Raw genomic sequence first — 25,803 nt, 5'->3', positions numbered from 1 at the left:
GTTAAAAGTGTGCTTACTTAGCTGAAAAACTAGCTCTGTAACCTATTTTTCCCAAAATATCCTAAATTTCTAGCAGTTTTTATTCTGCTGATATTATAAAACTTATTTTTCCATAATGTCATATTGTTAAATGACTTATATACCATGTTATTTATGTTGACAGAGGATTATAACTATAGGTAGTTTTTATTTCTATAAATTTATAGTCCAACAGTATTTAATGTCTCAGTCACTTTTTCGTACTTTTAATCTACTTTCTTACCATGAAAATGCTATTGTATAATGGTAGCATTTAGCATTATAATGCCTCTCTTTCCACTGCATTTTCATCTAGTATCTTGAGTTTGTAAGATTTTTCTTCTCCTGTAGTATTTCATACTGTGAAACTGATGTGAACCGTATACCTACCTTACTGAAATCTAAATTATATGCTTCTTGATAAGTCTCCATATCTGCTGTAATATATTTTAGTATAATTAAGAACACTTTGTTTCTATCACTATAGTATGTTCTTGTAGTAGTGTGTAATACTGACCCTTGTTCCAATGTTCTGACATTTGGAAGTCTCGTTACCAATTAAATCTTGTAGCCAAGGAGAGTGAGTTTTTATTTCAAGTCCCGTGCTTTGTTCCAGGTAAGAACATGATTGCTCCTTGGTCAGCACAAGTGCCCTGTCACATGGTTTCCTTACATGCAGAATGTTAAATTTATTTGCCATATTTCCTGGCTGCCTTCTCAAGTAGGATGGAAAGTGAAGCAGAAAGCGTGAATTGATGTTTTCTTTCTTTTTTTCCTCTTATGATACCTTGTTCAATCCTCAGAAACATAACAAAATGAAACAGTAATTTGATACTTTTTTCCCAGAAAATTACATATGAGAAACCATCACTACTTAGTATTGTACTTGAAAATGGGGGCTTTAAAATCAGATAGATTCAGATTCAAATCTGTTTCTTGATTTAATTATTATGTGAGTGTAAACTCTAAATGTACATAGTAAATAGTATGTATAAAGAATGTTATCATAAATTTAAACTGATAACATAAAATATATAATATCTTTAATATCTAATGCATAGTTGTTATTCCAGAAATGATAGCTATTATTGGGATCAATAATGTCTCAGAGCTAGTAAGCAGTCTACAAGAATATACCATAGATAAAGAGAGGATTTATTCTATAATTGTCTTGACATTTAGATATTTCTAATTCCAATGATAAGAAACCAGTTCATAGGGTAATGAATTACCACTTTATAACCTTGGCAAATTGTAGCCAATTATGATCTTTGCCCAAGCTTTTGGAAAACTATTTGAAGCACAGTAATGATAGTGAAGCACGAATGTGTTTTCTAGTTCAAAAATTTTTTTTGTCTGATGATCTTACCACAAATTTGTTTGTAATTTATGGTGCCTGCAAAACTCATTTAGTAGTTAATACCTGAAATATTTATTGAGTGTCTATTATGCATTCATTACCATGTGTAGAAGAAACACAATAGTAAATTAGATACAGATTTTAAGATGAATGGAGTAATGGCTGTCTTTCAAAATTTCCCATTATAAATAATAAATAAGCTTACTCAAATAAACACAGAATGAAGAATTGGATTTCAATTTACTGGATAGGAAGCAAACATCTTGTAATTTGCCTGGAAGTAGAAAATAGTCTTTTGTGGGCTGGGATTATTGATTATCCAATGGTGTGGCCTTAGCTTGAGAGAGCAGAATTAGAGTGGATGTGATATATTTGGTCCATATTTATTGGTGATTTTATTACCAATTATAATATCATAGGTCAATTATAATGCTGCTTGCCTTCTTTTTCCGGTTTATTATTGGCAATATTACTTTGAAGACAGTAAGTTCAAGTTCTGTATGCTGTGTATTTAGGGGAGTTGAGCTGACATATTTGGCTATGAGAAATTAGCATCAACATCGTCACATCAGAACTTCTTGCTAATTATGCTATTTTCAGTGCACCATGAAAGTTAGAATTTCTTTTTTTCCAGCATATGCTTGTGTCATATTTTATTAACTGATTGGCATATTTTGATCACCAACAAAATTTCCTCATGAAACTCTGATTATAATTGTAAGACATTTTAAAACTCCATGCTATGAATGTATGATTCATTTGTCTAAAACAGAAAAGATACGAAGATTCGTTGAAGAGGAACTTTTAAATTGTCATTTACTTTCTTGCTTATTGGCCTATTATTATATATGAATGATGTATAATGTTGCCACATAATATTTCTGATTAATATGTCTATTAATAGGTAAATATAGATTCTTTAGTACTATAATAATTTTCATATTTTATTCAAAATAGTGTTTTATAATGTATATTAAATATAAAAATACCAGATATAAATTGTTCATTAGTATTGATCAAAAATTATAAAGTTCTAATCTTTTGGGGAAAAAGAGTTAAGTCATGCTTGTTATTTAGTGTTAGATAAAATTAGTTTTGCTATCCTTTTAAATTGCATATGCAGATTATCAGCTCTCCCTAAGCTATCCAGAATGTTATTTAAATTAAAAAGAAGATAGAATAAGATACATGTTCATTGAACTAAAAGTAGCTTGCTGAGATTTTACCTGAAGGAAATCACTTCTGTACCTAAGAAAGAATAGTTGCATAACAAACAAGTGTTATTTGCAGATTAATCTGCACAGTAAATGTAACTGTGTGCTGAATAATTTTCTAGGAATTAGGGTTTCTTGTGTATACTTTTCATGTTATCATCGTGCAGCCTATCTTAGGATTTTAAAAAATTTATAATGACAAAAACTTAGGTATTTGGCTTTTATGTTTGCAGAGCGTCCTCTTCACTACACAGAAAATATATTGGAGCAGGTGCTTCGGTGGAGTGCATTAGCTGAACCCGGTTCTGCTTATCTTGTGGTGAAGAGATTCTTATCTCTTGACACAATTAAACATTACAGAGGTAGGTGCTGTTTCTTCACACTGCAGTGGTGCTTGAAAATTCAAACGGCTGAAAGTTTAATTATATGGCACAAGTCATATTTGCAAAGGCAGCAGCTGAGTAGCTACAGAACCTGACTACATAGAGTTTTAAAGAAGAGCAATAAATGGACAGGAGGAAATTTTCCTAGCATAATAGCCCAGTTATAATTGTTGGCTATTTTTTGGTAACATATTTTTAAGACTTACATTTGCAGTACTTGTACCTGTGTGTTTTACAATTTTGAAATCATATTAAATGAACAGATTAGATTGTTGATGAGCTTGCATTATGCTTATATTTGAAAGTTTTCTAGCTATTGAAGAAGTACAGTTTACACAGATTGTGAGACTGAATGCTTGGTGTAAGTCTCAGTTAATTTGAAATGATATACAAAAAAATGATAAAACATTTCTGGAAAGAATACTTGCCATCCAAATGGAAGGAAACAGTGCATGCTGTAAAGTTAAAGAAGTAACACAAATGAACCAAATAAAACAACATGAATGCATATGCTACATAAGAAAAATTTATTTTGCCACTTTCATTCTCTTGTTGTGTTGTCATCCAGTGACATCTTAGAAAACATTTAAATCAGCTTCATTTATTGTTCAATTCCAGAAACTAAGGACTCAAATGTTTTGGTATGAAAGTTACTACAATTTTTATAAGTAATATTAATAATCATTATCATATATTAGTGACATATCATTAGCCAAACTGAATAGACATCAAAACCAGTGAAATAGTCGTTTTTCCTCATCAGTTTAATTTTACAGCTGAGGAAGAGATCATAGAATTGATAGAGCACTGGCCTAGCATGCATGAGGCCCAGTATTTGATTCCCACAGATGGGTTTGAGTCCTACTGTTACTGAATATTAACTTCAAGAAAAGATTAGCCTTTTAGGTTATTTTTTTTTTAAATTGTGAAAGGTAGGGAGGGTCGTATAGCTATAAAATGCAGTGTAGTGATCGAATGTGATTGCCGGCTATCTAGCTAGTAGCCCATATTCACTGAGCTCCTTACTATGCTATCAAAGGTAATCTAGTAATTTCTGATTTCAAAGTATTGCCTTTTGTGTCTTACACTTACTTGAAAGTATTTTGCAAGACAGAATTTTTTTTCTTCTGGATATCTAAATAAATAAAGTAGGTTTTATCCTTTTTGTTATAAAAATATAGCCTTTCAGAGACATTTACCTTATTTTAAATTTCTCTGCTACTCCTACCTATGATTTCAACCATATCCTTCTCATACTTTCTTAACAATTGCAATGGAATTCTGATCATTTGAATGGGTCACATATCCATATCTTAGAGCCATGATTCTCATCTAGAGGTGATTTTGCTGCTCAGGAACATGTGAAAATATTTGAGACTGTCACAGCTTGGAACTTGGTGTGTAGTGATGTGGTACATGTGATATTTAGTGAGTAGACTCCAAGGATGCTGCTAAAAAAAATCCTATAAAACAGGACAGCTCTACACAACAAGTGTAATACCTATTTCAGGTGGCACTGGTAACAATTTAGATCATGTCTGAAAATCTCTTCTAGCTCTCAAAGTCTGTTATTCTTCCATTTTATTTATTTTGGGGGCCTAGTCCCTATTCTTTTACTTTAATATTGTAATAAAAATTTGGCAGGAAAATGCAGCTGAGAGTGTAGCTCAGTGGTAGAGCATTGTGCTAGCGTGTGAAGGACTTTGACTTCAGTTTCCGGCACCCCTGCTTAAAAAAAAAAGAAAAGAAAAAATGAAAAACTGTTGAACTTGTGAACCACTCTGTGTCAGTATTATGATATATACTTTATATTTTATGATTTATTTTGTTACAGAAAATGACAACTTTTTTGTTCTGTTTTATCTTTCTTGTGATAATTTTTTTCTAATATTTCTTCATAATATCTGTAATCTCCACATTGAAAAATCTTTGAAATTTATACCTACATAAAACAAATTAACTGTTATCTGAATCTTAGTTGGCTAGCTCTGCAAACAGCGCTATATAATGAACACTAACATAATAAGGTATGACAGGAAGGTGTTGTATATATGGGGACAAGGTTAACCCAAAGCACAGGTATTATTCAGTGCTGTTAATTACTGAGCAAATAAAATCAGGATTGAGCCAATTTATGTAAATCATGTGTAAGTACAATCTTTGCTCTGTAAAGGTATAAAGAAACAACTCAGCATCAAACTGCACGTGATTCTGTCCACAAATTAGGAAGGAAGATCCGGTGTTGTAATGATGCTACATATATCCCATTGTGTCACCTTGACCATACATGAATCACCCCTTCCATGAGGAGAGCATCAAGTCTGTAAAGTCTAGAAAAAGCACCTTGCGTAGAAACTGGAAAGCTCAACCATAAGAAAAAAAAAAAAAGGTGGTAGACTTAAATGGTATTTTCAGACATTATGAGGAAGCATTCTCTGTAGTGAAATGTCAGGAAACTGTGTTCCCCTTTTATTTCCTCCACTACTGTTACCGCAGTAGGAGCTATAGAAAAATCCCTAACCCTGAACTGTCCTCTTCTCATTCTGTTAATCCAGCAATTCTCTGTTATTTTGCTACCTGAAGTACTTTCTACCAGGAAATTAGGTCTCTAGGAAACTAGAGTAACACCATAAGTAAATATATAATTGAATATTTTCTATTAGTAGTTAATATTTTTGACCAAGAATAGAACTAACCTGCTTGAACTACTGTAGTTTCCTTCCCTGTATAATTTTCTTGAATGTTAATGTTTGACTTATATTCAGATTTTCAAAGTAAGATAATCTTTCGTTGTGGCTAATTCTGTATTCATTCGAATATTAGAATTGTCTTTTCAAAGAAAATTGTCTTATTTTGAAATTTTTTTCTTCAGTCATGTTTTTTCTCCTATAATTGTATCTTGAAGAATCTTGGGCTTATTATCACTTTTGTAGGATACACTTTGTGATAAATTTGGAGTAGGTTATTTATGTAGCCTACTATGTCTCTGTGTTGGCAAATGTCTCTTAAATCAATCACAGTGAACACTTCCTCCAAAATTCTTCTGCAGTCCTTGTATCTGCTACCCCTTGAAATTGGAATCTACAAGGAAACTAATAAATCACGTAGACTTCTCTCATACTTTGTTAGCACAAAAATTTTTTTTTTATCCCAGAAACAGTTATTCTTCAGAACAGAGTAGGAATAATGTACAGATTTTCTTAAGACTTTTTGTTGTATTTTGGGGGCCAGACAGAAATCAGCACTTTGAAAACACGATAGTTGGATACAATCATATTTTCTCCAAGTAACAAATAGGTAATGTGGTAATTTGTTAAAACATAAATTTGGAGTTTCGAAAATAATTTAGTGGTAGCACACTTGCTTATCATATTCATGGCATTAGTTTCAATTGTCAGCATATATATATATTTCATTTTCTGGTTCTGTGATAATTTTTTGATTTTTAGGGGATACATTATAAGCATATGCTTCTAATTGACATAAAGCTTCATCACTTTCTAAACCAAGAAGTTTTATTATGTAATAATCATTTGGTGTAGTTTAGGAGTTTCAGTTTCTTCAGTTCTCTTACTTTATCTAAACCATTTGAAATGTAGACATAAGTAGGAGTAGATTTTATAATCATTAAATATTTAATTTCTGCTCATTCATTTAAGGTAATTAGATATTTTATGTTTATAGAAGTATAAGACAGTGAAAGTTTTATCTCTACTTGAAAATGAGTTCTGTTTTTCAAAAGCTACTTTTATTTCTCAGAAACATTTTGTGCCATTGTCATTATTGTAGTGAGGAGTTAATTAAGTGAAAAAAGATCATAGTCTTCAAATTTCATTTGTACTTTATGGATTAAAAGCTGAGACTTTGAGATAAGAGTAGTGAAACTTCATTTAAGTTGCTGTTTAAACTTTGTCATAGTTACTCTAATTAAACCATCTTTTATTATTGTTATATTTTATAGTAAGTTTCAACATCTCTGTCACAAAGTAAACTGTAAATTTAGCATTCTATATGACTCCATAATAAGTGATTTTATATTGTTGAAGTCTTACTTTAATCATTAAAGTTGTTTAAAATTACCCCAAAAGTGTTTCATTCATGACAATCAGATCTTTGTGATCTAAGTGGAGAAGAAATACTATAAACATACAGGTCATAACTCAAATGCAGGTCATTATTTGTTCATAAATTTAGATTGCTTTATATCATGTTTTTGAGTTACATTTGGTTTGGAGTAGTATAGTTAAAAATGCAATCGTTTGTGAAATATTCAGACCTAAATAACTAAGCTTTTAACTGTCAGTAGACTTAAAGTGAAAGAAAATTTGAGAAAAATAATATGAGTCCATAAATCATAGTCTAGCTGAAATTACCTTCCACTTCTCATCAAATCTTCTTAAATCCAAAGAAATTTAAAAAGTTGAGGATAAGACAGCCCACTTCAAGTAGAAGTATTTTCTTTGAAATTTATGATAGTCTTTGATACTCCCTGTGAACTGTGAATGTCCTTTTTGTGATAATATAATTCTGTAGTAAGAAAAAATATTTGGCAAGTTTTATTAGCTTCTTTATTTCATGTAGGAATCTACTATACAAAATTTAAAGGGTTGGTAAGCATTATATTTGCCCAGAGGAAAGAGAAAATCTAAATATATGAAACCTACTTAAATAAAAGACATAGCATGCAATAAATGACTATTTTAGGACAGAATGTTTACAGTTTCAAGCAAATAAAAACAGTTCAAGTAGTTCATCACTGACATATCTTTTTATACCCAATCTCTCCTATTCAAGGAAGTATTTTTCTTTCTTTAGTGTTTCTTGTAACAAAATAGAAGACAGGTTGCTATGGTACTGTATTTTAAACTTGTCAATCACCAGTGACCACACTTCTGGTACCAATTGTCTGTATTAGTTAGATTTCTAATTTCTGGGATACAGTACACAGCAGTCACAATTTTAAGGAGGTGGGATTTAATTTGGCTCATGATGTTAGGAGATTCAGTCCGATTGACTGGCTGCAGGGCAGAAACTTAAGGGGGCAAGGTCGAAGCAAAGCAAACCTTCACCCTTTGTGGAGGCTGGGAAGCCGGTTGGGGAAACACTGCTACAGAGGAAGAAGGACGAGGAACCAGATACAGACCTCAAGCTCCTGCCTTCATGTCCTACTAGACACATTTGTCAGTGTGCCTTACTAATCCTCTAGGCCTTCCAAACTAATCAATTCGATAATCCACCTTAACAAACTAATCAATTTGATAATCCACCTTAACAATCACACCTGCTTTTTCTTTGAACTATGAACAATATCCTAGACACTGGCCATATTGTTATTCCTAATTTGAAAGGTTTATTAATTTGAGCAATAATTTAAATGATGATGATATAGTTTTGCAGTTAGTCCAGATAAAATAATATATATCACACAACTTGATTATAACTTTAAAATTATTTTATCTATTTTTAAAGCAATATTATCATGCCTTTTTCCATGTCTGTGTTCTCAAACACCATCATCAAGTACATCCAGTATTTACTAAATTGCTTGCTAAATTTCTTATTCTTCTTGTTTACCTATAAAATACCCTTTAAATATTTTTGTGTTTGACTGGATGTTAAGAGAATGTGTTCCTGTAGTTTTCAATCTGGTAAACCACATCCTGTATGTAGTTGTATTATGGTATTTCAGTCCTTGGATCCTCCTGCAGATTTATGATGAGGTCTATGGAGAAAAACAGAATCAAAAGTTGCAGGTTTGCTGAGCCAGTTTACTGGAAAAAAAAAAAAAAAACTAATATACTTTAAGCAAGAATTTTATTAAGGACAGTATTTATCCTGTTTGTGGGCTATATTGTATTATAAAAATGGTTGAAGTTTGTTAATTACCTTTGTACTTTTATCTGAGGCCCAATCAGTGACACAGATTGTCACTGATTTTGGCTTCAACTTATTACATTCTCATGTTTGAGTTACGAGAATCTATTCCTAGTTTTTAGTTTTTGTTTTCTGATGCTAATGATAGTAAAGATGACTCCCCAAATAAACAAGTCTTAAGACTGGAAGTATTTTGGGAGACCTTTCATGTTGTTTTGTAGATTTAGACACTACATGTACATTTAAAATTGTATCCTCTTAATAGTAGGAAGTTGCTAAAGTTCCTAGTTCTGATAGACTGTTCTGTACTCAGTGTTATGTACATTGTCCAATGTAAGTGGCACAGAAGCCTGCAAAACCTTTGTAAGTTTCTTTGCTTCTATTTTACAGGAAAAGTAGAAGGTGACACCATAATAACTATGTAATGTGTTTTTTTAGTGTTGTTAGGTTATTTTCCCCTTCCACTTTTCATTTCTCAAGTAGCCCATTGAGTATCTAGATTTCAGATAAAACTTTTAGACTGAAAATATATTGATAATTTATATGTTACAAAATAAAAAAACTTTTTCTCACCAAAAAGAGTTTTTAATGGAATTAGGTCGAATGATGTCTAAGTATGGAATGCTAGCCATGTCACACATGAAATCTCAATGTTATTAAATATTCTACTGTAATGATTTTACTTTTGCCTCTCTCATAGTCATAACAATTTTTCCAATTGTGTGAGAATTCCTGGATTTTTCATGCGTTAGAATTCTTAGACTCCTGATTTAGAGTTTTGGAGATGTTTCCTCCATCCAGTACATTTGCACTGTTTACACTAATGTCCTCCAAAGGAAATATAATTTAAGCCACATACGTAATTTTAAATTACTTCACAGCTACATTTTTAAAAACTATAAAGAAACAAGTGAAATTTATTATTTTATTAGTATAGCTTACTGTCTTGGTTACTTTTTTCTCAAGGCTGAAACAAAATGCCCTAATTAGAGAAGGGAAGGTTTATTTAGCTTACAGTGTTTTGGAGGTTTCTGACCATACTCAGCTGGCTCCGAGGCAGGAGGTGGCATGAGTGAGGAGCAGCTGTTCATGTTTGTCCCAAGTGACAAGAGCGGGAAGGGCAAAAGGGAGGAGCGCGCCTCCTGTGCTCCCATATAGCATATGCCGGCTCCCCGCCCCGGCAGGTGCAGCACTCCCACCACCCAGTGCTGGACAACGAGCCCATCACAAATGCTAGACTGAGCGACCTCCATGACTGCATGAGACTTTGGGGGGACATTTAAACAAGCCACAATACCTACTTAGTCTCACATACCAAAAATAGCATTTCTACATATAATCAACATTTAGAATGGTGATATTTTACATTTTTTTTTCTTTAAATGAAGTCTTAGGTGTCCGGTATGTGTTTTACATTTGCAGCACACCTCAGAAGTTCACAGTAACCACATTTCTTGTGCTCACCGGCCGTGGCTAATTGGACAGCATTGGCAGGCCTGTGAGTGATAAGAGTAGTATTCCTCACAAATGGAGTTCTTGGGAAGTCCCGTTAGGCTGCTAGGTGTTAGAAAATTATTTGTATTAACAAAACCGAAAATATACAAATGTTTTATATTGTAATCCAAGTACGTGAAAATGTAACTGACTTGCAAAGCCAATCCTGTATTTTCAGAAAAGGGTATCAAGGAAGGAGTTTTAAAAGTCAAAGAAGAGCCATCTAAATTACTGTCTGGAAATAAATTTCAAGACCGATACTTTGTTCTACGAGACGGATGCCTCTTTCTTTACAAGGACCCAAAGGTAATTATATAAGTAGAATTTGAACATATATATATATATATATATATATACACATTTTTTTTTGTATGATGTAGTCATTTACATTTTGTTTTACATTACTCTCAGCCATGTCTCTTGAAGTCACAATCTTTTAGTAAAAAAAAAAAAAAAATGCATGATAAGCTTATGATTGCTTTCAGCCGCTGGGACATTAGCCCACTCAGTAACATGGTAGAAAATTTTCTATGGCCTTTCAAAGCACCTTAATATTTTTAGGACACAGAATGACTTAGGCCCTGAAGAAAACTTTAATATGTGCTATATAAAATAGCTTAGAAGTCAGCATCTTAGTGAATAAAATCGAGAATGTGTTATATCCTAAGGCAAGATGCTTAAGTTTATAATGAAAATTAATGAACAGTGGCATAAAAAGACAAAATCTAAAAGTGATAATAAATCTTAATATCTCTTTTATACATTTAAATGAATTGGCTTATTTAATGTCATATTTACAAATCATATCTAATTGATTATTCTCTAAATTCTGTAAAAGATTCTATTAAGAAATTGTGGAGTAGAGAGAAAAATTAGAGATTGTAACATACAGAGTTAGATAAATGATGTAAATATGAGCATGTTGAACTTAGCATCAGAAAATCTCATTTCTGCCTAGAGCTGGTTGTGTGAATGAGTAACTTAACCTCTTAACCTCAATTTCTGAATCTGTACCATGATGATGATAGTGTGAGTCCTACAGGCCAGGTTATTTTGAAGTTTAATCAAGAATATATGTAAAACTATTTTTAAACTGTGGCACGTTTTATGAATATATGTGGCAATAATAACGTTCATCAAAGACACCACTAAGAATATGAATAGGTAAGTTTTATACTGAAAATAATATTCATAATACATATGTCTGAAAAAGGAGTCATGTCTTGTTTATAAGTACTGTTCTAAATCAGTAACAAGAAAGAAAACCCAGAAAATAATTGGGCAAAGAATTGAAAGAGACTATATGAAGAAGGATAAAGAAGCATCCACAGAGCTGTTGAAACCAAAGTGCTCAACTTCATTAATTTTTAGGAAATTTGAATTAAAATTCTTTCCACCCATGGATCTGATGGAAACCATGAGTGACAACCTCCATACTGACAAGGATGTAGATCAATTAGATGTCTGATATTGTTGCTGGAAAAATGATATCAGACAATTACTGTGTAGAATTGTTTAGGAGGTGTTTAAAGTTCTTCATCCCTTTGTCCTATGCTTCAACAGTTCTGTTGCAATGTATTATGTCCACAAAAGCACCTGTACAAAAATGTTCCCAACAGCTACAGCCTGGAAATATTTCAAATGTCCATCAGAAGAGGAATGACATATTCATACCATACAATTCCTTCTCATCAATAAAAATGAATTCAAATTCACACCACAATACTGATGAATCAGAATCTTGTTCTGTAGTGAAGGAAGTCAGATTTTTGCTTCAGATAGGAAGAAATGTTTCTGTAAAATTACCATGGAGAAACTTTATAGTTGGAAATATTCACTATTCTGTTTTGGGGGGTGGCTATATTGGTGTATACAAGGACATCTCTATTTCTTTGAGATTAAAATGGTAGTGAAGAAATGCTTTTAAATGTAGAATCGCAGTGAGCTAGACTTGGAGAGTTTTTTTTAATACTGAATTATAAAATTCACTTGAGTAAATATTGCTTACTTACTTTAAATGAATGACACTTCGGTATTTTGCTGTGAAGATGTATAAAGGTAGACCAAATTAAAACATTTGTTAATACGTTATGAAAAAAGAACTTCTTATGCAGCTTTCCAGAACCGCATACCCTTTTCTTTACAGATTCTGTTGAGCTCTCTACATTCTTTAAGTAGTTTCCCTGTAGGAAGCCTCGGTGTGGGGATAAATACATTTTAGTAGTATTTATACTTTGTGTATTCATCTCGAGTTTTCTTTCTTCATGCTCAATGAATTATTCAGCTAGCAAGCTTACAAAGCAGTCCTAAATGCTGCATCACTTATCTCTGTATTCTGAAACTGATGTGTTCTTTAACAGAGCTCACACCTTATTTTCCCACCTAGAAACTGAGAAAAAGTCTAATAACAATCTGTGGTCAGTGGTAGCAGTAACAGCAGTGCAGTCAAATGCCGGACTACGATTTGACGTCTAATCTATGTAAAGCAATACATTTCACTTGGACCATGTCTTGTTACCTTTATAATAATTCTGTGAAATCAATACTATCGTTGTTGAAGAAAGACATCACCTAAATTGCACAACGCCATATACTACTTAAGTGATGGAGTCAGAATTCATTCCCCAGGTGTCATATTTGAAAGATTCAAAAATTTTTCTAAGAAAAGGAAGTTTTCACTATTTTAGCTTGGTCGGTTTTTATTTGCTTTTTTTTTTTTTTTTCTGACAGAATACTTCAAGGTGATAGGTTCTTTTCTTTTAGAGTACCAGATATTTTTTAACATGATTATACGTACAGTTTACTTGTTTGTACTGTTTTTACTGAAGTTGATATAATATATGTCACGTGGATGGAGTAGTAACTCAAGATGGATTGTTTTTCTGAGATGAAAATTGCAGTATCTTACTAGAACAAGTATTACGAATTTGTATGTTTTTCAAAGAGCCACCCTGTTTTAAAATAATTTATAAAAACTAGTAGGCAATTATAGTCTTGAGAGCCTACCTGAAAAATAATGCTCTTTAAAAACACATAACACATTTTGTTTTCACATTGCTAAAATTCATTTGGAAACGGAAGAGAACCTAGAAGAGCAAAGGCAATCCTGGACCACAAAGACAAAGCTGGAGGCATTACTGTCCCTGACTTGAAATTATACTGCAAAGCTACTGTGACAAAATAAAAACAAAACAAAACAAAATAAAAACAAAACCTGAGCATCAGTGAAATAGATTAGAAGATGTAGACACAACTACAAAGATATTCAACCACTTTGTCTTTGACAAACGATCCAAACATGTTCACTGGAAGAAAGGTAGCCTTTTTTAATAAATGGTGCTGGAAAAACTGGATTTCCACGTGCTGAAGACTTAAACTAGACCCAAGCCTGATAGACCTATGCACTAAACTAAAGTCCAAATGGATCAGAGATCTACATATTACAACAGAAACACTAAATCTACTGGAAGACAAGGTAGGTAGAAATCTTGAAGACATAGGGGTAGTCAGAGAGTTTATGAACAAACTCCAGGCTATATGGGAAGTACTTCAAATAATCAACAAATGGAATCTCACCTTATTAAAAAGCTTTTGTATGTCAAAAGAAGTCACCAACAGAAAACCCACAGAACAGGAAAAAATTTTAGCCAACTGTTTCTCAGACAAAGGACTTCTATATTTATATCTATAATTTATATAGAACATAAAAGAACTGAAAATAATCAGGCCCTCCCTCCTAAATTCAAAGATCTAATCCAAAAATAGGCAGCTGAGATGAATATATGCTTCTCAGATGAGAATATATGAAAAATATATGAAAAAATGTTCAATATCTGGTCATTCAAAAAATGCAAATTAAAACAACACTGAGATTCCATCTCACTCCTGAAAAAATGGCTATCATCAAGAAATTAAGCAATAACATAAGCTGGTGGTCTGTGGGGGACCCTTCTCCACTGTTGGTGGGGAAAAAAACTAGGTTTAGAGGTCCCATTTGATCCAGCTGTTCCCTTTCTGGATATTTTTGCAGAACTGAAACTATCATACCACAGTGATATATGTGCAATCATGTTTATAGCAGCACAATTTGTAATAACTTACTTTTGGAAACAACCCAAATGCCCATCAACTGCAGAATGGATAAAAAAGATGTAGTATTTTTATGCAGTAGAATACCAGTCAACTCCAAAGAACAATAAACTTAAAAATTTTGTAGGTAAATAATGTAGGCAGTGACTTGAGACCATACTCATAAGTTAAATAAATCAGGCTCACATGTGCAAGCATTGTATATTCTCTCTGATATAAGAAACAGAGTAAATAAGATCCAAATGTACAGGAGATATTGTGCAAGGGAAGTGGGAGGAAACTGCTCAAAAGGAAAGAACATTGTTGGGGTGGGAGAAAGGAGAAAAGAAAGAAAGGAAAAGATTAGAGATATACAAGTTAGATAATTACACTGCTAATCTATTAGTTTATCAGAAAGAATGATTTGTGCTTTTATTATTTGATTGTTTTTTCATGCCTGTATTTTATAATCTTGGCAACTACTTGGAGATAACAATGTGCAATATATTAACAACTGTTAATCTATTATTTTGAAATTCTGTATCGTCGCTTTTATTCTTTTTGCATTTAAAATAATACAAACGAACAGAGTTTTGCTTTCCAGTTACAATGACCACTGGTTATGAAAAAACAGCCTGATTATTTGACATTTGAAAGTTGTATTTCCTTAATCTGTCAGAGTAAATTAATGCATCTGGTATGTTAATTTATGCATTAAGAAAATCAGATGAGAGGTTGTCCTTTAAAACTCAAAGTGCTGTTTATTTTCAACACATAATTTTGTTTTTTTTTCTGCCCCAGTTAATATAGATAGTGAATACAGCTATAGCTATGTTGACTTTCCAAATGATTTCATAGTAAATAATCAGTAGTAAAACCCAACTTATTTGAGTAATGATTTTGGTTCTAGGCTTGGCAGTTGACATTAATGTATGTGTATGCTTCTGTGTGTGTGTGTGTGTGTGTGTGTGTGTGTGTGTGTGGTGATTTATTGAGAAGTGAGTAAAAATTACAAATTGAAAAGTGTTTAAAGAAACTTTGTGTTAATTAGAGATAATTTATGAATGTTCATTAACAACAAATTAGAGTAATACACAGGGGAAAGCATATTTGTTTTGAAAGTTTTCCCTGCACAGAAAATGTTAATTAAAATGTTTTCAGACTTGATTTACATAAAGGTGAGAGGTTTCAAAGAATATTACCATTGCACTGTTAATGATATGAAAGAAGCAAGTGAATAAGGAAAGAGTGTTAAAAGTTGTTTAACAACAGTAAAAAGTTTTAATCATATGTATTTAATTGACTTAGTTAAAACTTTTACTGTGAAATATAGTGAATAAAGCAACACACTGCATACTTAACAGTCTAGAGTATTGAACTTTTTAGAAAAGTGATCCAGAAATTACACGTACTAGGAGAGTTCTAATATGCCAACAGTAAGTTTATCTTGCCAAATGATATTTTCTTTTATAGAAACTTTCATTAGGATTTTTCAGTTTCTCTTTATGCATATTCAGTTTACAAATTGAAACACAAAATCTCTCTTTTCACAATTGATTTTCACTCTTTTCTCTCTTTTCACTATTGATGTTATTTGAATTCCCTTGGATAGAATTTGGTATAAATAAGCTTACATGACAGAAGTGGCTTGGAGAATTGTTTGTATTACATTAAGTATCTATTACCAAAAGGTCCTCAAAACAGAGGCATTTCTGGACTTAAAAATGTGCCATAAAGACAATGGGAAGACTTTGGGAAGAGCATGTCTCATGCTCAAGCATGCAAGTCCTCTTCTGCCCTGTATTGTTGGAATTGCTGCCCTTTTCTCTACCAGGCTGCCACAGTTAATGCTGTATTCAGTGGAGTAACTGTCTGAACTACTGGGAGGATACTAACCTCAGTTGTAATCTGATTTAATATCTGAAAGAGCTGCACGAGAATCACCTTTACTGTATTCATTCTTAGTAGTCAGCTCTCCTTGATGTATCCTGTAGTGGAATGATTACTACCATATAAATCTGCCTCAGCATTCTATAATAGTTAAAATTGTTAAAATGTTCTTCCTTAAAATTCCACAAGTTAAAAAGCTGCACATGGTAGCCATACACCTGTCATCCCAGCGCTCTAGGGGGCTGAAGCATAAGATTGCAAATTCAAATCCAGCCTGAGAAATTTAGTAAATTAGTGAGACCTTGTCTCAAGAAAAGATAATAAAAATAAAATAAAGCAAAACAAACAAAATAACTTTTGGAGAGATGGCTTAGTGTAAAGGCCCTGGCTTCAGTTCCTAATACCAAATTTAAAAAATTTAAGCCCCAGCTAAGACTTTAAAAAGAAAATGCTTAAAATGTTATGAAATAGCTTTAGAAAGTACAAAATTATTTGAAGAAAGCTCCAGAGTTTTCCTGATAGAAATAAAGTTGACATTAATGTTACTAATACTAATTTATTGATGTACTATAATTGTTACTAATATATTATTTATTGATATACTATAATGTCAAGCTCCCAAGGGAAATTCTTTTTTTAGATGACTGAAAAAGTTACAGTTTACCCCAAAGGATAAATTGATGAGAATATCTGAAGACCTTTTAGAGCATAAAAAATAAAATAGTTGCGAATATTTTCCTAACCAAGTACTAATGCATGCAATAAAGCTAAACTATGTTAAATAATGTAATTCTAACATAAAAGTTAATATGGAGGAATGATGCCATAAAATCAGGTAAACTTAATTACAAGACTCGAGTCTCAAAGAGCAAAAACAAAACAATGTCAGTAAAAAATAAGCAAAATTAAGGCTAATAGTAAATATGTTGTTTAAAAGTCAGGTAATTTTATAATTAATATAAAATATATTAATTATATTAATATTTAATATGGAACTTGTATAAAGAATTAAGGACAAGAGAAAATTTTTTAAATCAAAATTGCAAATGGATGGCAAATATATAAATACAAGTTTAACTGTAAACTCTAATCAGCCTAGCAAATATCTGAATCATGCATCTAACCTATGACCGAAAGGTTCCATTTCTGGTATTGTACCCCTAAGAGTTAAAAAAAAGATATCATTCATGCTTATTACATACAAACTGTATGTACATATGACAAGAAATATAAAAATATATGTGTATATATATGGTAAGAAGAAACTTAGTAATAAGGGTAAATGTACCATGTGAATTTAATTATTGTCACAGACCTATGGTTCATAAAACCATTGTGTTTTATCATCTGTCTGTTTAACTCTCCTGTATGTATTTCCTCTAATATTCTGCTAGCCTCTTTGTTCCATGGGAGCCAAGTTTATTTTATAAAAATGATATCTTTCACTTTTAAAAGTTGACTACTTTTATAAAGAAATACTGACACTTAACTTATATAGAACTTAGTATTCAGTTAGCCCATGTTTTATGTAACTCTTGTGCATTGTCCTAAGATCTTAAACTCTATATTTCAACTGCTATGAGTTATGTGTTTTCAATTTATAATAATAATAGGTATTATTTCCTGAGATATTGAATGCCAATTACCATACTAAGTCCTTTACAGGCACTATTTTGTTTAATCTGATTAGCACCTTGCTTGTACACTTAGTCTTTACAGTAACCCAACTTAGGATGTCAGTGTTTAAATTGTTCTTATTTACAAATAAGAAAATGAAGTCAAAGAGAAATACTGTGAAATTACAGGTTACTAAAATAAAAACAAAAACAAAAAAAAGATCAGATTTACACCAGAATCTCTCTAACCTCAAACTTCTTGCTCTTCTTACCTACCAATTTGAAGCACAAGATTTCCTTGAGAACTTTTACTGCATTGAAAATGTGTTATGTTAAATCATTTCTGTGATTATTTATAAAATATTGTGGGCTATCAAATGATAAATAATGAGATATTATGACATTTCTGCATAAAATTGTAAATTAGAGTGTAGTGATTCTAGCTTTGCCTCTCAGACAACTTCCCTGGGAAAAAATATATCCAAGTAGCTGATAAAATTTTTAATAATTACCTATGCACAAGTAAATATATTAAGAGGGGTATGGAGAAGTCCTTTTTATCATATATTTTAATGAATTATTTGTAATAATCTTCATTCATATAAATATTAAGATAGTTCAACATGTGCCTATAGAGGTTAACAGTTTGTCTTCCATAATACTGAAATCAAAAGTCTATATATAGAAAATCATATTTCCATATGATTTAGCTCAGTGGCATAAGCGCCTGCTTTACAAGTGCACATTTGTGAGTTTGATCCCTGGTACAAAAAAAAAAAAGAAAATCATGTTTTCATTTCTTGAATTTATCTGGAGTTTTTATTTATCTAATTCACAATATATGAACTAACGTGCAGTAGAGCACAGAAATACATTTGAATTTAGAGTGCTTCCCATATAATTGTATAATAATGAAATATATAAAATTATAAAACATGACATTTGCATTGTCTCACATTTGTGAAATATGAAAACTTTACCAGGTCTGATACACATCTGTTCCCATGTTTTCTATAAAGTGTGATGAAATGATGTATATATTTATATGGGCACAACTTTTTACATATACATATGTAAAAAGCATATATACATACCCAAAATTAACCAAATTTATTTCATTATTGCTATCAAAGCAAAAATTGGCATTATATTCATGAGGCACTGGAGAATCTAAACAGTTTGAAATGTTCAAGGAAATTTATAAAATCTGTGTGATTACAAAATTTTTTTTTTTTCCTTACAGAGCAGTAAACATGACAAAATGTTTCCTCTGAGTTCGGTGAAATTTTATCTTGGTGTAAAAAAGAAAATGAAGCCTCCGACAAGGTAAAAAGTTAGGAGGAAGATGCCATTGAGAGAAGATTCAGAAAATGAATCTATTGAAGGCTTTAAGGAACAAATTCCTTAGTTTTAAGTCTTTACAGAGTAAGCTTTAGCAGATTCTTCAAGTTGCTTAAATTGTGGCCAAAAAAGGACTCTGAGAGTAGATAAAGCATGATGTTCCCACTGAGACTGCTCACACTCCTTGGTAATTGTTACCTGCCCTGTGATATGCAAGAAATCCTCAGAAGGTCCCCTCAGCTGAGCTCAGGAGTTGTGGGCTCCACTTCAATTGGCACAGCACTTCCCAGCTGCTTCCATGTTCCAGGCAGGTCTGCATGCAGCAGGCAGTGACGCCCCTCAGCCTCCCCATCTTTGACTTGTAGAATGTATTGGGCCTGGCTTCTTAATTTACCCTTTTTGTTACCAAAGTTAGTACTAAACACACAGCATACAGTGTTAGAGATGGTGTGGACCTGTCGTGCTGGTGTGCTGTGGGCCCCTTTAACACTTGGTCCACACCAGTATTCAGTGAATAACACAGTTTCTTATCATAAATCACTTTGATGAGCTAATTAATCTTAATACTAACACAGCACCTTTGTTAGTATCATGAAACATCATGAACTGTATATGCTTCTCAGATTCTGATACTCCAGATTTCTGTACTTTGTCCTCCATACTCATACTCCTTGCCAAGTACATACACCTACTTTGTGTTTTACCTATGCTTTAATTATGTAAATAATTCTAGTAATTTTCATAGACGTTTGCCCTTGGTATATTAACTTTGTCTTACCACAATGAAATACTTAAGACAGACTGCTTTTGGTCACTCAAAGGTGACTAATATACTAAGTAGGACAAATGCCTGTTAAATAAGGTAAGGGCTCACATTTCTGAGGTTCGAGGCATGGCGCCTGCCTGGGCTCAGCTCTGGAAAGGGCCATCTTACGTCCAGCACAGCATGGGAATGTGTGGCTTTGTGCACAGGTGCTAGTAATAGTTCCCAGTAAGCTGGAGAGAGCTAGGTGGGGCCAGGTTCAGGATTTTATCACAACCTTCTTCTTCTTCTTCTTTTTTTTTTAACTGAAGTTACAACTTTGCACTTACCAGGAAGGTGCTTGAGCTGCTAAGCTAAATCCCCATCCCTGTCACAACCTTCTTATGAGAACTGTCAAGGGCTCTTGTGTGAAGTGCTTGAATTTCTTCCCAGGGCACACCTCGAATTACCCAGGATCCTCCCAGTAGATCTCACCTCTGAAAAGTCCCCTTAATGCCCAGCATCACCACAGTGGAGCCCAACGTCTCAAATAATAGACCTTTTGGGGGTGGGAGACAAGCTCATCCAACCCAGAGCACTCAATCAGGAGTATCAAACCCAAGACCCCACACCCATAACATTAGCTCATAACATTGTAAGACTATTTTCTTCTGTCTCCCATATAATACAATTGTGTAGCCAAATCCTTTAGCATTTACTTCTAGATACACTAACCCTGTTGAAGCATCTTAGAGAAATCTACTCCATTCTGCATTCCCACCATTAAATCATATTTCCTTTTAGTTTTGTAAAATTGCTATTTTTAATGTACTGCTTGTGTGCTTTTTCCTCTGATGCAGCTGGGGATTGACCGCATATTCAGAAAAGCATCACTGGTAAGTTTATCATTGGTAGTTTTCAGATTTCACACACTGATGAGAACTTGGGTAAAAGAATGACTTCAGCTAGCCTTGGTGGTTCACACCTATAATCTCAGCTCTAATCTGGCTGAAGCAGGAGGATCACTGGGAGTTTGAGGCCAGGTTGGGCTACGTAGTAAGTTCAACCCTGCCTCAAAAGAAAAGAAATATAAAAATAAATGACTTCATCATTTAGCAGATAGAAGTATAGATGGGAAAAATAATTTGCCAAACACTATAAATCTAAGAAGTTGAAAACAGATTTTTATGAGGGTTCAAGTTGGTTTCAACGCCATATTATCCTCTATGGCAATGCCTCTTTAGCATAGCTGTATATTGTTCTAGAGATGTTACGTGATTGTGAAATCCACGTTTTAGGAGATAAGTAGGTATAATTCTGTTGTTTTTAATGTATGAGAAGTAATATCCCAATCTGAAATCCATTCTATCTATGTACTTTTCTCATAGGTGCTAACCAGTATCTACCAGTCTCCTAGAGAGTTCAGTCTCCTTCCTTGCCTGCCTGTATCTGTGTTGCTGCTTAATCCGGCTTCATCTTCCTCCTTTTTGCCTCCTGATCGATCCATACCTCTGAATCCTTCACCAGTCTTCCTTTATCTACCTGAATTATTCCAGAAGCCTTAGGTGGTCTTCATGCTCTGACTTGGCTTTAATTTTGTACCATGTTTTCCAAGCCTATCTGCCAAACAGACTTTTCTCCAATGTTTCAAGCTTCTGTCCTCCTTTAAAACTGTTCTGTGAATCCTGTCATATGAGACACATTGCAGGATTGTTATCATGGCATGCATGGTCTAACTATGACTCCATCAGCTCCATTTCTTTCCCTCAAGTTTCTCTTTTGGATTTAAGGAGAGAAGAGCAACTGTCTTTAATTTGCTACTTCATATGTACATTACAATTGGTCTTTTTACTGACCTCTCTTCTGTCTTATATGCTGTTTGCTTCTGTCTGACTTTCAAACTCTCCTTGATGAGCCAGTGGACTTCTCTTTCTTCTTCAAAACAATAGCTCATATGCCCCTAAAATCTTACCACATGATTCCTACCTCTAGTCATTACTTATTTGTCTCTACAAAATGTTACTTACATATATACATACGTGAGATACTTATTTTGAGCAGAGTAATGAGAACACAAAATAATTTTGTGAAAATTAAATGAAAACACAATTTCAGATATTTTTACTAAGTAACTTATATTTAATACAGGAATATAGGAACGTAGTTATTGAATGGGGCATGGTATGTTGGCCTCTAATTCCAGCACTTAGGAGGCTGATACAAGAGAATCACTGCAAGTTCAAGGTTAGCCTGGGCTACAAAATGAGTTCAAGGTCAACCTGAACAGCGTAGTGAACCCCTGTCATAAAAGAAAACAAAAAGAATAAAGTTTTATCAAATGTTCTGTATTTTACCCTGACATCAGTTGCAAATTTTACTTTTATATAAACAGCATCATCTCATCTTCCTTCCTCTGCAGTTGTGTGTGTACTCAACTCCTCTTTGCTTTTACTGTGTTACAGTTTATTCATTTATAGGCCCAGCATCCCAAACAGGCTAACCAAATATCGAGGGCAAGATCTGTAGCTTAATTAAGAGTTTCAGCAGAAAATTACTGACTCGGAGTTATTAGCTAGGTAGCATTTTTTCACGTAATTTATTTTTCCTGAGTCTAATGTTTGTAATCATAATGATGAAGAGTCTACTTTTCTTTGTTTTTGGAGGGGTGGGGCTCAGAGTTTCTGAGAGGAAAAGATGTTTATTTACTATCATGTACTTGAAAACATAAAATGACACTGAGTTTTCTGCCTTTCCAAAACTATGGCTCAGTGCAACAGTTCTCAAAGCTTTTTGTTGGGTTTCTTGAAACCAGAATATTAATAGTTTCTTGGATGTTGTTTATTTAGCATAAAACTAAATTGTACTGAAATGTTCCAGTTTGATTGCATTAAGCCATAAGCTACAAGAAACATGAAGAGTTTTCTGAACCCTAAATCACCAATAAATACAGTAGAGATTAGCCAGCTGTATTTTTGAATTATTTATTTTATAAACATTGTCTTGCAGGCACTTGTGTTGTGATAGTTCACAAACCCAGATGGAGTGGATGGCCAGTATCTTTATTGCCCAGGTATGCTATCTGTTGCATTTAGGCAATGAAATATAAAACTTTGTTTATAGAAAGTGTTAAATGTGATAGTGATTCTCCAAGAATTTATGATTTATTTTGGAATGAAATCAGGGCTGCCTCAGTGCTAAACAGGCAGTGTTACCACAGACCTATGTCACTCACCCTTCAAAAACTTTCATTCTCTCTTGGCTTTTATTTAGTACATAAAAAATCCAGTTTACCCATTAGCCTTGTAAAGAGAATTGATTCTTCCTGTCTGGTATCCTTCTGTTTTTTCCAGCTGAGTAGCTCCTTGGCTTGGGAGAGGTAGGTTACTTTAAGATCCAGCATAGGAAAGAGGGACTTAGCTAAGTTGTCATCCTGCCAAAGTCCCCCATAGATTGTCCTTTAGAAAATGTCCTATTTCTTTTCTTATTCTTCCACTCTCCCCACCTCTGCCTTTCCAGAAAGAACAGGATTCAACATTTCTTTAATACCTGTCACATACTAGACAATTCATAGAAGTCAGTTCATGTATTCCTTATAACAAGAAGTGCATAACAACCTTTGACTTTAAAATCAAACGTCCCACTGTTTGCTTAGGATCATTCAGTTAGTGATTGTTGGGACCATGCAGTTAATGATTGTCCATAGTTGTCTAAGGCCAGTTCATACACTCAGCTTTTCATTTATTCTCCTTCCTAGAGAACGACCCATTCTTTCAGGGAAGAGTTAAATAGTCCCATTAATAGGATCGGTTTCTTTCCCAACCCTGTCTGACTGAATTCCCAATAATCCTTCTCACAGAGCATTGAAATTCATTGGTAACAATTAAGTTGCCACTCTTTATTACTGAGGAGGTACTTTCTTATTTCTCTTACAAGAAAGAAGTTAACTCAGTCGAAATGCTAGTCCTTATTTGTTTTGAAAACTATTTTCTCTGTTCATTTAATTTATTAACCTTACCAGTGGTTAATAAACATGGCTCTTCTCAGCCTGTCTCTGCTATTACTACTTGGGAACACATTTGCAGAAAAAGGCTAACTGCTTTTTAGACACTTTTCTGCTTTTAAAAAAATCAGATATACAAATTCTACTTAAAAAGGGAAAAAACCAATTTGAAATATTTTAATAGAGACCATATATTCAGAAGAGATTAAATTATTTATAGCTCAACTAGACTGATATTTGCTGTTTTTATACTTAAGATTAGTACACCCTCTATTTGAAACTCAGAAAATGAGACTATTCCCAAAACCAAGTTATTGCTCCTTGCTGTGTATCCTTCTTGTCCTGGGCCTAACAGCATGGCCTGATTATCTTTCTTGTGTTCACTCTACTTCTGGAGACTACTTCACTCGTCCCTTAAGATAAATTCAGAGGACTTCCTAGATGTAAGGATTTATGACTCATCCCCATAAGAAAATAGCAAAATAGTAGCAAATGCTTCTCCATACTAACGGATAGTAAATACACCCAGCAAAATGTTGTAATACCTATTTCCATCCTCAGGCTTGCTTCACAAGTCCTCTGGAGTTCAGCTTTAATATCCAATGTCAGAGAAGCTTTCCCTGACTTTCAGACCATCAGATCCTTAGTACCCTCTATTTCTCCACTGAAGCACCAATTAAAAATGTATTTGTAATTAGTTACTTCATGTCATCTTCTTTTACTAAAATGTAATCTTCATGAGTCTCAGGTCTGTTTCATTCAACTCATATGTATATTTACCCCACGTAGCCCCTACTTGTTTACAAAGTACAGACTTAGTATTTCTAAAATAGAAGAAAATAAGTAATAAAATTTCCAATGGATATCAGTGTGATGAAACAGTAAGTATGATATGTTGGAAAAGACTGACTGTGGTAAGAAAGGACACTACTGATGAAGTTCCCAGGTGATGGTGTTCTGAGCAGGTGACACGGGAGCTGAGATCTGTCTGTAAAGAGGTGAATTGTCCAGGTATCCCGGAGGGGTCGTTCTCAGGGAGGAGTCAGCAGGTTCACGTGTGATAATCTTGATCTATTTTGTGAATACATAAAAGACTGTGTAAGGGAGGATTCAAGAGATGAGGAAGACAGAGGACAGATCTTGTAGTCCCTTGTCAAGAATTTGAAACAAGAGAAGTGCATTTCAACTAGATCACATCTCCTCTTGTTTCACTATAGAGGGTCAAAGATGGAAGAAGAGGAGGAGTGAGGTGGAAGGTATCAGTTCAGACTAGGGTGATAACAGTGGATATGATAAGACATACTCAGATTCGGGAATATTTTTGAAGGTAGAGCCAGTAAGATTTTTGAATTAATAAGCTGTAGCAGTTTGAGAGATGGAATAGAAACCAAGGAGAATCCTGTTGTTGTTTTTTTAGTAAGAGATATCAGAGGTATAGGAGAAATTGAAAGTTACAAGGTATTCAAGATACTTTCTAGATACACAGATAGATATCCTGAGTTATAACTGAGTTATAAGTCACATCAAAACTCAGAATTTGAGGCTGAATTATAGTTTGGAAGGAGACAGCATTTGGATTATAAAAGCTGTAGGACTTGATGGATGACAGGAGGAAAGGTGGGAGACAGAGCCTTCAATTTAGCCTTGGAATATTTCAAAATTTAAACATCAAGCAGACTAGAAGTCAATGAAACAAATATGGAGTGTAGAAGAAGAGAAACCATGGGATGGTTGAGCACAGAAGATTCGATTAGTAATTTAATCTGAAGCTAATGAGGTTGTGGCTAGAAAGGAACAAGAGAT

General features: G+C 33.4%; 1 protein-coding gene across 6 annotated transcripts in view; it reads left to right on the top strand.

Annotated features, from left to right (window-relative positions):
* Positions 1-25,803, top strand: part of Arap2 (ArfGAP with RhoGAP domain, ankyrin repeat and PH domain 2) — a 168,520-nt gene that overhangs the window by 131,025 nt on the left and 11,692 nt on the right. For all 6 annotated transcript variants that reach the window (XM_063240678.1, XM_063240676.1, XM_063240677.1 and 3 more), the window contains 5 exons: positions 2,826-2,954; positions 10,522-10,649; positions 19,161-19,243; positions 20,861-20,896; positions 23,007-23,070. In XM_063240678.1, the coding sequence (XP_063096748.1) occupies positions 2,826-2,954; positions 10,522-10,649; positions 19,161-19,243; positions 20,861-20,896; positions 23,007-23,070 (440 nt within the window). The remainder of the gene's footprint in view (positions 1-2,825; positions 2,955-10,521; positions 10,650-19,160; positions 19,244-20,860; positions 20,897-23,006; positions 23,071-25,803) is intronic.

Source organism: Cavia porcellus, unplaced genomic scaffold (genome assembly GCF_034190915.1).
Source record: "Cavia porcellus strain 051 isolate PalLab524CR breed Dunkin Hartley unplaced genomic scaffold, mCavPor4.1 scaffold_30, whole genome shotgun sequence".
In the NCBI taxonomy this organism is placed as follows: Eukaryota; Metazoa; Chordata; class Mammalia; order Rodentia; family Caviidae; genus Cavia; species Cavia porcellus.
Note: the sequence above shows the minus strand (reverse complement) of the source record. Positions and strands in the feature narration are given on the sequence as shown.